The following is a 17,822-nucleotide window of genomic DNA, read 5'->3' as shown; positions in this document are numbered from 1 at the left end:
TAAGTTTGACATGCATTGTATTTAAGCTTTGGGAAGGCATTCTTTCTGTTTATATTAGACATGTTTGCGAAATTAATAACTGGTTCGATAGAAGGCAGTTCGGTTTTAGGAAAGGTTATTCCACTGAAGCTTAAATGCAGGATTCCAGAAAGATATAGCAGATATTTTGGATTCTGGAGGTCAAATGGACTGTATCACGATTGACCTGTCTAAAGCAATTGATAGGGTAGATAATGGGAGACTACTGGCAAAAATGAGTGCAATTGGACTAGACAAAAGAGTGACTGAATGGGTTGCTACATTTCTAGAAAAATAGATCTCAGAGAATTAGAGTAGGTGAAGCTTTATCTGACCCTGTAATAATTAAGAGGGGAATTCCTCAAGGCAGTGTTATCGGACCTTTGTTTTCTTATATATTTAAATGATATGAGTAAAGGAGTGGAATCGGAGGTAAGGCTTTTTGCGGATGATGTTATTCTGTATAGAGAAATAAATAAGTTACAAGATTGTGCACAACTGCAACGTGACCTCGATAATGTTGTGAGATGGACAGCAGGCAATGGTATGTTGATAAACGAGGTTAAAAGTCAGGTTGTGAGTTTCACAAATAGGAAAAGTCCTCTCAGTTTTAATTACTGCGTTGATGGGGTGAAAGTTCCTTTTGGGGATCATTGTCAGTACTTAGGTGTTAATATTAGGAAAGATCTTCATTGGGGTAATCACATAAATGGGATTGTAAATAAAGGGTACAGATCTCTGCTCATGGTTATGAGGGTGTTTAGGGGTTGTAGTAAGGATGTAAAGGAGGGTGCATATAAGTCTCTGGTAAGACCTTAACTTGAGTATGGTTCCAGTGTATGGGACCCTCCCCAGGATTACCTGATTCATGAACTGGAAAAAATCCAAAGAAAAGCAGCTCGATTTGTTCTGGGTGATTTCCGACAAAAGAGTAGCGTTACAAAAATGTTGCAAATTTTGGGCTGGGAAGAATTGGGAGAAAGAAGACGAGCTGCTCTACTAAGTGGTATGTTCCGAGCTGTCAGCGGAGAGATGGCGTGGAATGACATTAGTAGACGAATAAGTTTGAGTGGCGTTTGTAAAAGTAGGAAAGATCACAATATGAAGATAAAGTTGGAATTCAAGAGGACAAACTGGGGCAAATATTCATTTATAGGAAGGGGAGTTAGGGATTGGAATAGACTACCAAGGTAGATGTTCAATAAATTTCCAATTTCATTGAAATCATTTAGGAAAAGGCTAGGAAAGCAACAGATAGGGAATCTGCCACCTGGGCGACTGCCCTAAATGCAGATCAGTATTGATTGATGGATTGAATGTTTTGAGATAAGAGGGATGTGGCAACACACGAATTTCCAAATTCCCAAGAAATTTGTAAGCAACTGGAAATGAATTAAAAAAGCTACAGACAAAAACCAAAATATCAACAGAATACCTCATCTGACTGGAAAATAAAAGTGCTACGCTGCTATAGGCTTTACGTCGCACCGACACAGATATGTCTTACGGCGACGATGGGAGAGGAAAGGGCTAGGACTGGGAAGGAAGCGTCCGTGGCCTTAATTAAGGTACAGCCCCAGCATTTGCCTGGTGTGAAAATGGGAAACCACGGAAAACCATCTTCAGGGCTGCCGACAGTGGGGTTCGAACCTACTATCTCCCGAATACTGGATACTGGCCGCACTTAAACGACTGCAGCTATCGAGCTCGGTGAATAAATAAAAGTGCAAGCTGTTCACTAACGAAATCCAGAGCAGCTTTTATTACACTCTTTAAGAACAAACTGGATATGTCTAATTGTATCCTTAATTATAACATCTTTACTTCAAGGTTGTTTACTGCCGTTAACAAATTAACTGGTTTAGAGTAAGAGCTCTGCCCTACCTCAATATTTATAGTATCAACAATAATGTTTACTTTTAACTCTTTATCAATGGTCACAGTTCTTCCAAGGGATGCACATTCACTGAAATCTACATTCATAAAATACAATTTCTCATTTTACCTTTGAGCGTTGTTGTTTGAGTCATCATTCCATAGACTGGTTTGATGCAGCCCTGCTTGCCACCCTATCCTGTGCTAACCATTTCATTTCTATGTAACTACTGCATCTTACATCTGCTCTAATCTGCTTGTCATATTCATACCTTGGTCTACCCCTACCGTTCTTACCACCTACACTTCCTCCAAAAACCAACTGCACAAGTCCTGGGTGTCTTAAGATGTGTCCTATCATTCTATCTCTTCTTCTCATCAAATTTAGCCAAATTGATATCCTCTTACCAATTCGATTCAGTATCTCTTCATTCGTGATTCGATCTATCCATCTTCCTTCAACATTCTTCTGTAACACCACATTTCAAAAGCTTCTATTCTCTTTCTTTCTGAGCTAGTTATCGTCCATGTTTCACTTCCATACAATGCCACGCTCCACACGAAAGTCTTCAAAAACATCTTTCTAATTCCTATATCAATGTTTGAAGTAAGCAAATTCCTTTTCTTTAGAAAGCTCTCCCTTGCTTGAGCTAGTCTGCATTTTATGTCCTCCTTACTTCTGCCATCGTTACTTATTTTACTACCCAAGTAACGATATTCATCTACTTCCTTTAAGACTTCATTTCCTAATTTAATATTTCCTGCATCACCTGCCTTCATTCGACTGCACTCCATTACTTTTGTTTCGGACTTATTTATTTTCATCTTGTACTCCTTACCCAAGCCTTCGTCCATACCATTCTGCAGCTTCTCGAGATCTTCTGCAGTCTCAGATAAAATAACAATATCATCGGCAAATCTCAAGGTTTTGATTTCCTCTCCTTGGACTGTGATTCCCTTTCTAAATTTCTCTTTGATTTCCTTTACTGCCTGTTCTATGTAAACATTGAAAAGGAGGGGCGGACAAACTGCAGTCTTGCCTCACTCCTTTATGGATTGCTGCTTCTTTTTCATAGCCCTCGATTCTTATGACTGCAGACTGATTTTTATACAGATTGTAGATAATTCTTCGTTCTCGGTATCTGATCCCAATCACCTTCGGAATCGTAAATAGCTTGGTCCAATCAACATTATCGAATGCCTTTTCTAGATCTACAAATGCCATGTACGTGGGCATGTCCTTCTTGATTCGATCCTCTAAGATCAGACATAAAGTCTGGATTGCTTCACGTGTTCCTACATTTCTTCTGAAGCCAAATTGATCTTCTCCCAACTCAGCTTCAACCTGTTTTTCCATTCTTCTGTAAATAATACGTGTTAAAATTTTGCAGGCATGAGATACTAAACTAATGGTGCGGTAGTTTTCACACCTGTCAGCACCGGCTTTCTTGGGAAGTTATAACAACATTCTGCCGAAAATCAGATGGGACTTCTCCTGTCTCATACATCTTGCACACTAAATGAAATAACTTTCCCATGCTGGTTTCTCCTAAGGCAGTCAGTAATTCAGAGGGAATGTCATCAATTCCATGTGCCTTGTTTCTATTTATGTCGCTCACAGCTCTGTCAAACTCTGACCACAAAATTGGGTCTCACATTTCATCAGCATCAACAGCCTCTTCTTGTTCCAGAACCAAATTCTCTACATCTTCACCTTGATACAACTGTTGGATATGCTCCTTCCATCTTTCTGCTTTGTCTTCTTTCCCTAGAAGTGGCTTTCCATCTGAGCTCTTAATATTCATACACCTAGATTTCCTTTCCCCAATAGTTTCTTTGATTTTCCTGTATGCAGCATCTACCTTTCCTAGGACTATACAGCCTTCGACATCCTTACACTTCTCCTTCAGCCAGTCTTCTTTAGCTACCTTGCACTTTCTATCCATGTCATTTAATCGCCTGTATTCTTTTCTGCCCTCTTCATTACTAGCATTCTTGTATCTTCGTCGTTCATCAATCAGGTCTAATATGTCCTGAGTTATCCACTGATTCTTAGTTGATCTTTTCTTCCTTCCTACCATTTCTTCAGCAGCCCTATTGACTTCATTTTTCATGACTATCCACTCTTCCTCTATTGTGTTTCCTTCAGCTTTTTCATTTAGTCCTTTTGCAACATGTTCCTTGAAACAATCCCTCATGCTCTTTCCTTTCAACTTACTGTATCTACATCCCATCTTTTTGCATTATTTCCTTTCTTCAATTTTTTTCATCTTCAGATGGCATTTCATGACCAACAAGTTGTGGTCAGAGTCCACGTCTGCTCCTGGGAAAGTTTTGCAATCCAGCACCTGGTTTCTGAATCTCTGCCTAATCATAATGAAGTCTATTTGATACCTTCTAGTGTTTCCAGGTCTCGTCCACGTATAAAGCCGTCATTTGTGGTGTTTGAGCCAAGTACTGGCAAGGACTAAATTATGATCAGTGCAGAATTCAACCAGCCGACTTCCTGGTTCATTCCTTTGTCCCAATCCGAATTCTCCTACTTTATTACCTTCTCTCCCTTGGCCTGCCACTGCATTCCAGTCTCCCATCATAATTAGGTTCTCGTCACCTTTTACATATTGTATTACATCTTCTATCTCTTCATATGTTCTTTCGATTTCCTCATCGTCCGCTGAGCTAGTAGGCATATAGACCTGCGCTATTGTGGTGGGCATTGGTTTGGTGTCTATCTTGACGACAATAATTCTTTCACTATGCTGGTCGTAGTAGGTTACCCGCTGCCCTATTTTCTTATTCATTATTAAACCAACTCTTGCATTCCCTCTGTTTGATTTTGTGTTGATAATTCGGTAGTCGCCTGACCAAAAGTCATGTTCTTCCTGCCAACGTACTTCACTTATACCAACTACATCTAACTTTAGTCTACCCATCTGCCTTTTCATATTCTCTAATCTACCACAACGATTCAAACTTCTAACATTCCACGCTCCGACTCGCAGAATGTCAGTATCCATCTTCCTAATGATCGCCCCATCTCGTGTAGTCCCCACCCGGAGATCCGAACGGGGGGACTAGTTTACCTCCGGGATATTTTACCCGGGAGGAAGCCATCATCAGTACATCGTTCATACAGAGAGAGCTGCATGTCCTCGGGAGGTAGTTACGGCTGTAGTTTCCCGTTGCTTTCAGCCGTGTGGCAGTATCAACACAGCTAAGTCATGTTGAGTATTATTACAAGAATCTAGACAGCCGCTCTTGCAACTTCCGAAAGGCTGCTACGCCCCTTTCGATGAACCATTCGTTAGTCTGATCTCTCAACAGATACCCGTCCGATATGGTTGCACCTGCGGCTCGGCTATCTACATCATTGGGACACGCAAGGTCACATGGTTCGCAGGGGAGGACCTTTGAGTATCCAGTCTAAATCATTATACTTTGATTTATTATTTAAAACGTGATCTAAGTTTGAAATTTCATCTTCTGACAGGCACAGAGTATATTTCCTGTTTTCATTCCCGATATAAGTTTTTCTTCTTTCCTCTGGATCTTTATGATGAATGCAATTGTCTGAAGTAAGATACTTTGGTAAATTTAGAAATATTGATGGTACGACATCACTTGTCGGTTGGTACCACTATTTCAGTAGGCTACCTAAGCAAAACAAGTTTACCCATTTCTTGTTGTCTACAAGATAAACATCATTCATACTAGCAATAGTTAGTGTTATACTAATAATGCTGCATTCAGTTCTACATTTTAAGCTGTGTTTTAATCTTACTTAGCGTCAGAGGTAAAAAGGCAGCTCATTTTCAATATTCCCTACCCATGAAACATCACAAATTCAGGCTCACTTATTGACGTTTTAATTACTTGTAGGCTTATTCTGCATCACGTAAAAGTCACTACTATAAATCTGTAGGACAGGGAGAAAGACAAAAGCAGGACTTATCATCTGTACCAGTTGCTCTGATTTCTCTCACCATCTGGTCTTGAGGAAAATGAATGATGCATACTCCTGTATTCCTTGTAATTGTTAAATTTTCCCTCGGTATTTTCCTCTTCCATAAGTGAATTCTTTCCTCATCCGAAAGAAATGAAAGTACTTGTGTATATTCACCTGTGTAGTTGGCACACAACTTCTTGGCATAGTGGCAATCGCTTTTCACACACACTTCAACTCACAACACATTGTATGTACACAGAACAGTAAATATTCAATTAATATATTTAACAAGGAGCAATATATCCTCTGAATTAACTCAACTCCCCACGATGAAATAGCATATCTAACCTAAACGACATTGCCTCACTATTTCAATTACCGAGCTCAATGGCTGCAGTCGCTTAAGTGCGGCCAGTATCCAGTACTCGGGAGATAGTAGGTTCGAATCCCGCTGTCGGCAGCCCTGAAAATGGTTTTCCGTGGTTTCCCATTTTCACACCAGGCAAATGCCAGGGTTGTACCTTAATTAAGGTCACAGCCGCTTCCTTCCCACTCCTAGGCCTTCCCTGTCCCATCATCGCCATAAGACCTATCTGTGTCGGTGCGACTAGCAAAAAAAGAACTATTTCAATTACAGCTACTTATATGTGAATCTTGATTTGATGAATTAAGATAATTAGTTTAGTATTCGTGACTCAAGGTCGCTGTTTAGATGCTGTAACTCATGTTCCATGCCCCGTTTAACTCACTAGAGTAAGGCTGACGTGTCTGTATCTTATATGCCATTGTGGAAGACAGCTGGAATTTGGAAGTGATTTCCGCCAGTAACGTGTAAAATATTTCTTGCTTTGAGCTTCCTCTGGTTAATTTAATACTTTCTCCTTAAGTTTATGTTGGTTTTGCTAATTTATGTAGGGCTTAAGCTTGGGGATGGAGACTGTTAGTTGCAGTGATAACGAACGCTTGTATAGATCACTGAAATCCAATGTATATGAGAAAATGGTAATGATTATTGGTGTATTTTTGAGTTACATGGTTCATATAAAACTATGTATTATGTTTATGCACCCTGGTTGGGTAGTACATGCTCCTTGATTTATAAATTTCATTTTTCCGTATTGATAATTACCAATTGTCATAAAAGGAAAAGAAAGTTCCACCTGATCAATACTTTTTATTTACATGTAATGCAGATTATCACATGTCTAGGACCGGTTTCGACCTCTTAACAAGGTCATTTTCAGCTACATTGGAATCTTATTTGCATTTTCACCTTCTGCCTCTGTAAGTCGGAATGAATGAATTGAATTAAAAATTCTAGTTGAAATCAAACTTTACGTGATATAGTATAAGTTCCGAAATAATCTACTTACTGCTGTGGGGTGGTTGTGATGTGAGTTGCTTGGCTGTCTGTCGCGTATTGTATCTCGTACTAATGGTACTAATGGTACGAGATACAATACGCGACAGACAACCAAGCAACTCGCATCACAACCATCCCACAGCAATTTTGCCAACTTCATAAAAAGGGAAAGGAAGCACCAACATTTACGACATTCAGAGTGAGAAAATTCCAGAACAACAGTCACATCAGACAGGCCAGAATATGTTCCAAGTCAATTAAAGAGCGGTTGAGTCATACACAAAGTGTATAAGCATTGCATATTAAAGCTTGTAACTTGAATATGCATTTATAAAATATGAGGAAGTGCTGTCACTTACTATTTAGACTAAAAAGACATTCATATATAGCATATCTTACAGTGTGTCAAATGTCTAATGTTTTGTGTAAAAGGCAAATTGTGCAGCAACAACATAATATAATGCAAGAACTAAGGCCAACAGCTCTCAGTGTCACAAAGTGCATTAGTCACACTTCATAACAGTTTAATGTGAATTTGAAGTCAACACGCAATTTAGTCTAAGTACATTATCATACTTTAGCATTTTAATGTGAACATGTAATCTAACACTTTATCAACACGCAACTTTAGCTAATTAGTATATTTTACTGGTAGCTCATTGCTATAACATTCACGAACAAAGCTCCCCTCAAATATGACTATACATTTGTAAAATGGGGCTTATTTCAACTGAATATGGTAAATATTTACACTCAATAAGCTACATTCCGCTACAGTTGCATTGTATATTAAGATATAAGCTTGTTTTGTCACAGTTTCAGTTATGATGTAATGTTTTAAATTTTTTAGCAAGAGTATAAAAAATATTTTAAATAATATTGTTAAACAATAGAGTATGCCCTAAAGATCTTTATGAGGCATAAGGTGAAAATGCAAGTAAGATTCTAATGTAGCTGAGGATGACCTTGTTAAGAGGTCGAAACCGGTCCTAGACATGTGATAATCTGCATTACATGTAAATAAAAAGTATTGATCAGGTGGAACTTTCTTTTCCTTTTATGACAATCAGTACATGCTCCTGTCGAATAGCTCAAGGCTCCATGTGATGTTTGGAATTGAACGCAGGCTTTTGGGATGCATAATATTAGTACCCACCTCTCGTACCGTGCTGGCAGCAACAACTCCATTCAGCAGCGAGGGGTGAAAATAAGAAAAACTCTGTAAAATATAATTTCGGACCGGGGCTCTGTTTGGCCCTTCCTAACGCCACGTCATTTTTTAAGCAGCCACTCGTGGCCCCTGTTTCCAGAAAGTATTTGTACACTGTAAAAAAAGTTATTCGAAATGCAATTTTACTGTACAAGCTGTATGTTTTCTGTTCATTTTTCTCCTGTAATGATTCGTTTCATTTTACAAAACTATTTTATTTTTCCCTATTCAATTTTCCAAAACTCCTATGCACCATAATTATATTAGAAAACGTGTGTATGGAATTTTTGATTGCAGGATTTTTTTCAATATTTTTTTATGTATCTCTGAATATTTTTACTGAAATATGAATACACAGTATTTTAAAAATATTTTTTGTACTAAATTTACAAAAGTCAATAAATTTACAGGGTAAGTTACCCTAACAAAAAAATGGACTTGTTGTTTTCAAAGGAACTTGTATTTTCCTGGATTTCTCGAATATGTCCAGTAGGTTTTGGGAATACCTCAGAAGACATTCTCTGAAACTTTGCATTACGTTGTCTACGTTGTGTCTTCCCAGACATTCATAAAGAACAAAGGGAACAGAATTGTCATCAACAAATTTGTTATTGAACATACACTTTTGCCTTTTTATTTTGCATTGATTGACTCAAAGTCGTTCTTTTTCTTCATTTTTTTCAACAGAGGTAGATCAATCTTTTCTGTTTGGTATAATTTCTGAAGAACTTCTGTTTCCTAAAAGTCATAAAATTAACTGTTTCAGCTTGCATTTTCTTTTCATCATTTCAGCACATACTCTCCACAGCTCTACAGTTTTTCCAATATGAGTGATAAAAAAATCTGGCTTTTTAACTTGTTAAAAAGCAACTTCGTTTCAGGATGTTGAAACAGTGAATTATAGGTTTCTCAATGTACACTCTACACTGCACCTGCAGCTATCAGAAGACTGAAACAGGATATTATTGTAATTCAAAATAACCCAGATAAACAACTGCCATTGCTACCAACTGTGGCAATCTTCTGATAGTAAAATACGAAGATTATTCGTAGACCAATACACAGAAGTACTGCTTCCTAGCTTATAATATACGCATGTTTATACAACAAACTTCTCCTTCAACAAAGGTTGGCAGTCATCCTCGCGATTATAGATTTCTCGTTTGCCGCATGAAATAGAGAGTATGTATCTTGTTGGTAGCAATCTCGTTAAGACATCCTTCCTCTGCCACATTTGCGTGTGCAGAACAAGTTGCAGATGTGTTCAATGTACTCCAAGCCTGTGGAACTTCTGTTTGTATACTTGTGTGCTTCAAAACGTCAGTATTTATAATACTTACCAAGGTCCACATTTTCAAATGGTTTGAATAATTGTGAAATGAGTGTAGCGATCACAACACATAAAGTTTGAGTTGTTCATTGGAAAGTGTTTTCAGGTGGTTCAGACTTCTTGTGAGAACTCCTATTGAGAAATTAGAAGTCATCCAAGACATCTGTAGGTTTTCCTACATTCAGCCAGTTCTAGTTATGTGAGAATATATTCAACTTTGCTGACTACCATTAATTTAGTCTTTTTAGTGTCTTACTTTTAGCCCATATCTAGTGCAAGACACATGTATCTCATTCAGTAGATCTTCTACACTTTCAGATAAAAGCATTGAGTTGTCTAATACATTCAACATTCACACAGATTCTGCTATCCCCACGTAGATAAAATGCTTCTACCAAAATCATCTCAGGATAGATATTAAGTAATAGAACACACTCCCACACTTCACGTTCACTGCAGCTTTCTGGTTAAAAAACAAATTTGTGATGATTCAGATGTGTCTTTCGTCTGGATGTATGCTTTGTAGTTACAGTGTAGTTACTCTGTTACAGACATGTGTCATAAATAAATAAATAAATAAATAAATAAATAAATAAATAAATAAATAAATAAATAAATAAATATATAAATAAATAAACTTTTGAGATGTTGCCATACAACCAGATGCAGTGTCTCAGTTAAACAAGAAACTGTCCTGAACATGTTTGTCTTTTTGCAGGCTTACTACCGGCAGGGCGTAGCGTTACAGTGCCTGGGCCGACATGGGGACGCTCTGGCAGCGTTCAGCTCTGGGTTGGCGCAGGACCCCAAGTCTGCTCAGCTGCTGGCCGGCCTGGTGGAGGCCTCCATGAAGTCTCCTCTCAGATCCACCCTGGAGCCTACGTTCCACCAGTTGGAGGCTATGAAACTGGACAAGTCTCCCTTCGTCATCATCTCGGTAGTAGGGCAGGAGCTACTGGGCGTCGGTCAGTACGCAGCAGCCGTCGTCGTTCTCGAGGCTGCTCTCAGGATAGGAACGTGCAGTCTCAAGCTCCGAGGATCCGTCTTCTCTGCCCTGTCGTCGGCTTACTGGGCTCTCAATTCTCTCGATAAGGTAAGTGTTGTTTCTTCCATGTTTCTTAACTTTGGCACATTTTGATGTCTGTATGTCTGAGAGGAACCTGATTCCTCGAGTTTGCGTTGTTTAAAATTTATTTCTTGAGATCTTTGCTCTGTTGTGCTATGCTCACAATGTTGCATTTCTTGCCGAGTCCTGCAGTGTAAATTATCGTGACCCTAAGTCAACAATAGAAAAGCCCTGGTGTCCTCATATTATCCTCGTTTATCACCAGCAGTCACATTTCTCTCAGGTGCTCGTGTACTGCACTCCATGCCATGTGCTTATCAGCTCTAGCAAACAGTTCACTGCCTTTCGGATGAGACAAGTTGTCCTGTTCAGCCAAGAGATGAGTATGTCGTCACGGGTCAACAACGGTAGGCTACGTGAACTTGCCCTCAACGAATCCTGTAAATGGATAGATATGATAGCCATTCCAAAGAGTTGTGAGCTTGCATCCCAGAAATAGTGGGTTCGAGCCCTGAAGATGGTTTTCTGGGTTTCCCATTTTCACACCAGGCAAATGCTGGGGCTGTACCTTAAGGCCACGGCTGCTTCCTTCCACTTCCTAGGCCTTTCCTATCCCATCTGTTGGTGCGACGTAAAGCAGCTAGCAAAAAAAAAAAAAAAAAAAAAAAGAGAGAGAGAATATGTAAAGGGTGGCGAGAGACTGAAGTACATGATAAGTCAGAAAAACGTATTGAAGGTGTGGATGCAATTGAAGTGATTGCTGAAAAAAGAGAAACTACTAAGGAGTGAGATACAAGCTCCCGAGTTCAATAAGCGCAGGGAAGGGACGTTCCGAAGTAAAGAAAGAACATAAGCAGTTCAAAGACGCGACATAGGTAATAAGAAAGAAGAAACAGGTGGCAGATTTTTCCCAACAGACGGAATGCTGCCTACATACGGCGGGGGAAAGCGTTTGCCGAACATGGAGTAGAACAATTACGAGCGATGTGACCACAAACTTGACAGCAAAAACGAGAAAGAGTGGAAATATGTGGATTGAGGAGTATAAGGGGGAGGGGGAACAACAAACGGAGAAGGAGGGGGAATAGAAGCGTAATAAGAGGAACTGTAAGAGTTAAAAGTATCCATTTGAGCCATGTGATATAAGTGTGAAATAGAGGTGGAAGGAGACAAAAGGAAGGAGCAACATAAAAGCGAACAAGTGAAATAAGCTCCTGAGGGTGTTCAGATATGGCCAGAACATAAGCAAAACCCAGTAAGAGAATCTAAAAAGTCATAAGTTGATTCGTCTGGAAGTTGATGACGATAAAGTCAAAGAAATATTAATGTTTATTTATTCCACCTATTCAATACATAAAAAGTGATTTTAAATTATAGGGACATGTTTTGCCCTTTATTTAAGGGCATCTTCAACCTAAATCTCAATCTGAAAGATAAGAAATCAGGATCCTGATTGTTCTTAATTATGGTTGATTTTAAAAAAAAATTACAAATGAATGTGAGGATGACGTAGGAAATAGTTAAGATATTCTTAAAAATAAAGTCTTAATAAAGTCTTACAAACAAATAGACGTAATTTATCCACTTTCTTGAATGTCCTTGTCTAAAAATGTGGTTACAAGTTGCAAAGAACGCAAGTTGCTACGTTGAATCTTGAATCTTGTTGCTGATTATCAGCAACATTCTTCATCATTATTCTGACATTTGAACTGTTTAGGATCCAAACTTTTTTCTAACGCCCTCAACCAACACAGGGCGCTGCTTGCTGGCAAAGACGTAAGTGCCTGCGATGTTCTTTAACCCTTGTTGCTACTTTCCTACATGTTTGGCCGACATAAACCGATCCACAGGAGCAAGGAATCATATATATTCCAGCGCAGTTTAAACCAATAGGATCTTTGACAGATCGCAAACAATTGCCTAAGATGATATTAGGCTTAAAAATGGTCTTGATATTGTGCTTTCTGAGAATATTGCCAATCTTATCCATGACAAATTGTACGTATGGCAAGAAGGCCAGACTCAAAGGACGAGAATCATGTGACAATCTGTCTTTTGGCTTAGGATGTAGCACTTCATCAATCATTGCTCAGAAATGTTCTGGTTAGGAGCTCAAGTTCACCTCACAAACCTCCCTTGCTCGGCTGATAAGAGTATTAAGCATAGCACGCTTTTGGCAAGGATGGTGATGAGAGGACCCATGAAGGTATCTATTAGAATGGGTAGGTTTTCCGGTAAACCGAATGACCTAAAGTTCCACCTGATTTCTTAGAAACCAAAACATCCAAGAACGGCAAACATCCTCCACGTTCAGTCTCCATGGTAAATTTAATGTTTGGATGTATACTGTTCAAGTGATCCAAAAATATGGATAATTCGTGTTCACCATGGGGCCAGATAACAAATGTGTCATTGACATATCTCAACCAGATGGACGGCTTGAGCGTGCAGGATTGAAGACAACGCTCTTCAAAATCTTGCATATAGAAATTAGCGATGACTGGTGCCAAAGGCGATCCCATGGCAACACCGTCCGTTTGTTTGTATATTGTACCATGAAAACTGAAATATGTGGTGGTGAGGACAAGGTGAAACAGATTAACAATGTCACCAGGAAAGATTTTATCCAACAGAGACAAGGTGTCCATGATTGGAACCCTAGTGAACAGAGACACAATATCAAAACTGACCAGAATATCACCAGAGAAACACGCAGATTGGATAAAATGCGATGAATTCCCGATGGATACCCCATTACCTATGTACGGCTTGAGAAGTTCTCCAAGGTATTTGGCCAGGTTGTATGTAGGGGAACCTATATTGTTAACAATAGGTCTAAGGGGAACTCCGTCTTTATGGATCTTAGGAAGGCCATAAAGTCGGGGAACTGTAGAAGCCTGGTGTTGCAAACCACGAGACACATCATTCGGAATCGAGCTAGCTTTAAAAAGAGATGCTGTTTTCCTATCAATGGTGTTGGTAGGATCATTTTTTAGCACCTTATAGGTGGGATCACTGAGAAGTTCCTCAATCTTGTTATTGTAGTCGACAGTAGCATTGCCTTTATCAGCCTTCAACACCACCAAGTCCTTGTTCAGTTTTAGTTGTTTAAGAGCATACCACTCCTTGGAAGTAAGGTTAGGACAAGGGGGTTTGAAATGTCTGATAATGGTGGCGGTTTCAAGACGAATCTCCTCAGCAATATGATCTGGTAAAGGCTTTAGAGAAGCCTCAACGCCACAGAATATCTCCTCCGTCGGAAGCTTAAGAGGTGAAATCGCAAAATTTAATCCCTTCTCGAGCACAGACATAGAAGGAGTATCTAAATTAGTGGTGGATAGATTAACCACTACTTTAGAAGAATTCAAGTGTGGGACAGAATTCTTCCTCTGGCACATCGATAAACGGGAAAATTTGAAGAAGATGAAAGCGATAAGAAAGCCGTGTGAGACACAAGGTCCAGATGATTGAAAGTGTTCACCTCTGATGTCCGACTTAAAGAAAGATGAAGCTTATAAAGATCACCTGAAACAGAATCCAGTTCCCTTCTCAAAGCATGAATCTGCTCTCGAATGAGAGCGAAGCTCGCCCTACGTAGAATTCTACAAGTATGTGGCAATTCAATCGGATGCTTTAACACCACGAATTTAGGGACGATGTTATTGTCCCGACATCTAACACAGAAAGTTAGAGACGATTCCCGGCCGGGTCTCGGATTTTCACCTTAATTGGTTAATTCCAATGGCACGGGGGCTGGGTGTATGTGTTGTCTTCATCATCATTCCATCCTCATCATGACGCGCAGGTCGCCTACGGGTGTCAAATAGAAAGACCTGCACCTGGCGAGCCGAACCCGTTCTGGGATATCCCGGCACTAAAGGCCATACGACATTTCATCACTTTTCCCCAATATGAGAGCAACGTTATTCCCCTCCTGTTATTACAATCTGAGAGGTCACCCTTCTTCGGTATCTTAATGAGGACACCCTTCTTCCACTCCTCAGGAAGGTGTGTTAGTGTTAGAAGTGACCCCATGATTTCTGCTGTTAGATCTGGATCTACCTTTAGGGCTTCTGGGATAATGTTACCTACACCGGGTGCTTTGCCACTCTTCATTTGTTGCACTGTATGTGCAATCTCTTGTCGTGTTGGTGGTTCTACCAGGATGTCTGGATCCTCCAACATGGTTTCAACTTCTTCAGTTCTTGATTCCTCACCAAGATTATTGAGTACTTCCATGAAGTGATGTCTCCATCTTTCCAATTGTTGTGTCTCAGATGTCAAGGCATCTCTGACTGGTTTCTGTCCTGAAATGTTCCTCCTCGAAAGCTTTCTCGTAATGGCATTTACTTCTTTGCTGTTGCCGACTCTTGCTGCTTGTGTTGCCAGTTGGTTTATCTCTCCTCTTAACCTCCTTGTTGGCCTCCCTCTATTTTTCCATTGCTACTGCTTTCTGGTTTCTTGTTCTACTGGAGTTGACAACTGCCTTACACTCTCTTCGCTTTTGGATTGATTCCCGAGTGTCATCCGATATCCATTCTTTCCTCCCTGGCTCTCTGTAGCCCACTATCTCTTCACATGTGTCATGAAAGAGTTCCTTGACTGTGTTCCATTTGGTATTTACATCTTCATCTGGTTGTTCGGCAAGGGCTTCAAACCGGTTCTTCAAATGTACCTTAAATTCATTTTGCACTTCAGGTTTCCCCAATTTCCCGGAGTTGAAACATTTCATTCGTACTGCTGCCCGTTTTACTGGTGCTGCCACTTTCAATCTAACATCAGCAATCATACGGTGATGATCGCTGCCTACATCTGCTCCACGTGTATTCCTCACATCTAAGAATGTCTCCATCTTTTACTTACTGCCAAATGATCAATTTGTTTTTCTGTGCGGAGATCAGGTGACACCCATGAGATCTTGTGGCAGTTCTTATGTGGAAACAATGATCCACCTATAACCAATCCAAAATTACTGCATAGGTCTATGAATCTCTGGCCATTATTATTTTCTTCTCCTAGTCCATGTCTACCCATGATGATTTCTCTTCCTTCATTTTCACTACCGATTTTTGCATTTAGATCTCCCATCAACACCACAATATCCTTCTCCTTTATCCCTGCCAGTGTTGATGTCAGCCTATCATAAAACTCCTCCTTCTCTTCCTCTTCTCTACCTCTGTTGGCGTGTAACACTGTACTATGGTCACAGGTCTAACTTTGGTTCTTATTCGTACAGTAATTATCCTGTGTGATACAGGGGTCCATTCCATTATGCTATTTTTTGCTTTCTTTGTAAGACACCCACTCCACTTGAATGCTGATCATTTTCTTCTCTTCCAGAGTAAATGAAGACACCCCCCTCTTCTGTCCTCACCTCTCCAGAGCCTGTCCATCTTGTTTCACTCAACCCAAGTATCTCCAGTTTATACATTTTCATTTCTGCCGTTACTTCTCTCAGTCTGCCAGTTTCATACATAGTTTTCACATCCCAGAGTCCGATTCGTGTTCTGTATTTCATTGCAAAAGTCGTCTCCATAAAATCCAGCCGGCATAAATTTTGTCTGGTTTGTGTAATGAGTTTAATTCAGCTGTGTGAGTTATTAAGCCCACAGCACCCTAAGCCCAGTGGAGGGGCTGCCTCCTGTCTCCGCTAGACCGCAGGATCTCCCTTAGCCTTTAAAGATCCCTCTTTACCACAAGGCAGTGGTTTCTTCTTTGTTTTGTCCCCAAGAAGGAGGACTGCCTCCTCCGCCAGCTTCGCCGTACCAAAGGAATCCTTCTCCGCTATTGCTGCCGTTGAGGTCTTCATCAGAGCCCCGTTAGCCGTCACTTTTCAGGGTTCATGTTAAGCCTTCACAGGTACCGTAGCGGTCATAGGGCACACACAGTCCCCACTGTACATCACCCCTACAGGCAATCCCCTACTTCATGCCGTTGCCCGCCTCCCACGGCGTGGGGGGTTGGCCTTGTGGGAGGCAGACACACCTCTTAACATTTCAATAACATGATCCACCACCAGTTGATTCTGGACAAGGTTGCAATTCATTTCATAAAGATATCCTTACTTGCATATGATTCATAACACAAAGCATGATCCTGTAACGGTTAGCAAGATCAGTTTATTTATTTATTTATTTATTTATTTATTTATTTATTTATTTATTTATTTATTTATTTATTTAGCGTATGGCTCTACAGATACAACACACTATGATTTTGAAGAACAAACTATATATTTATATCCAGGTTATTTATATAGCTAACTGTCTCTGGAAGCGCATGGGCAAAGTCACTGATACCGCCAGTGTACTTTCTTTTTGGACATTCGCTGATAATGTGCAGGATGGTCTGCTTAGAGGCACCACAGTCGCAGATAGGCGTAGGAATTTTTTTCCACTTGTAGTGGAAATCTGCGCAGTTACCATGGCCTGATCGTATCATGTTAAGCGTAGACCAGGTTTTCCGAGGAAGCTCAAATCCAGGTGGTAGTGACGGTCCTATGTGTGGCAAAGTTGGCTCAGGCCTAGTACCTCGTCTTACCTGCCATTTCTTAGTAATATTGAAGTTGGTATTCTTCAGTTCTATTGCAGTTCTTATTGGTGGATTTTGGGACCTTAGACGATTCAGATGAACATCGGCGATGTCGTCATGTATTGGTAATTGGGGATTATTTATTAATTTCTTAAATTCCCTGAGGAGAGCATTTTTACGTCGAAGATCTGGTGGGGAGATATGGCTGAGAATAGGTAGACAATGCGTGGGTGTAGACCTCATTGTGCCAGTGACGAGACGCATCGTGGTGCTGAGCTGCGTATCTATGAGGTTGGTGTGAGGGCTATTCGGCCAAACAGGAGCGCAGTACTCAGCAGCCGAGAACACAAGTCCCAAAGCGGTGCATCGGAGTAAAGTTGCTGTTGAACCCCAAGTTGTACCACATAATTTTTGGATTACGTTGTTGCAAGTTCTTACTTTGGATTGGACATTACGAAGGTGTTGTCTAAAGGAGAGTGTTCT

The 17,822-nt window shown here is 40.2% G+C and overlaps 1 protein-coding gene across 1 annotated transcript in view; it reads left to right on the top strand.

Annotated features, from left to right (window-relative positions):
* The window catches only part of LOC136886518 (tetratricopeptide repeat protein 28), a 396,667-nt gene that overhangs the window by 222,544 nt on the left and 156,301 nt on the right, over positions 1 to 17,822 (top strand). The window contains exon 3 of the mRNA XM_068230732.1: positions 10,461 to 10,835. Within this exon, the coding sequence (XP_068086833.1) occupies positions 10,461 to 10,835 (375 nt within the window). The remainder of the gene's footprint in view (positions 1 to 10,460; positions 10,836 to 17,822) is intronic.

This window comes from Anabrus simplex, chromosome X (assembly GCF_040414725.1).
Source record: "Anabrus simplex isolate iqAnaSimp1 chromosome X, ASM4041472v1, whole genome shotgun sequence".
Lineage (NCBI taxonomy): Eukaryota > Metazoa > Arthropoda > Insecta > Orthoptera > Tettigoniidae > Anabrus > Anabrus simplex.
Note: the sequence above shows the minus strand (reverse complement) of the source record. Positions and strands in the feature narration are given on the sequence as shown.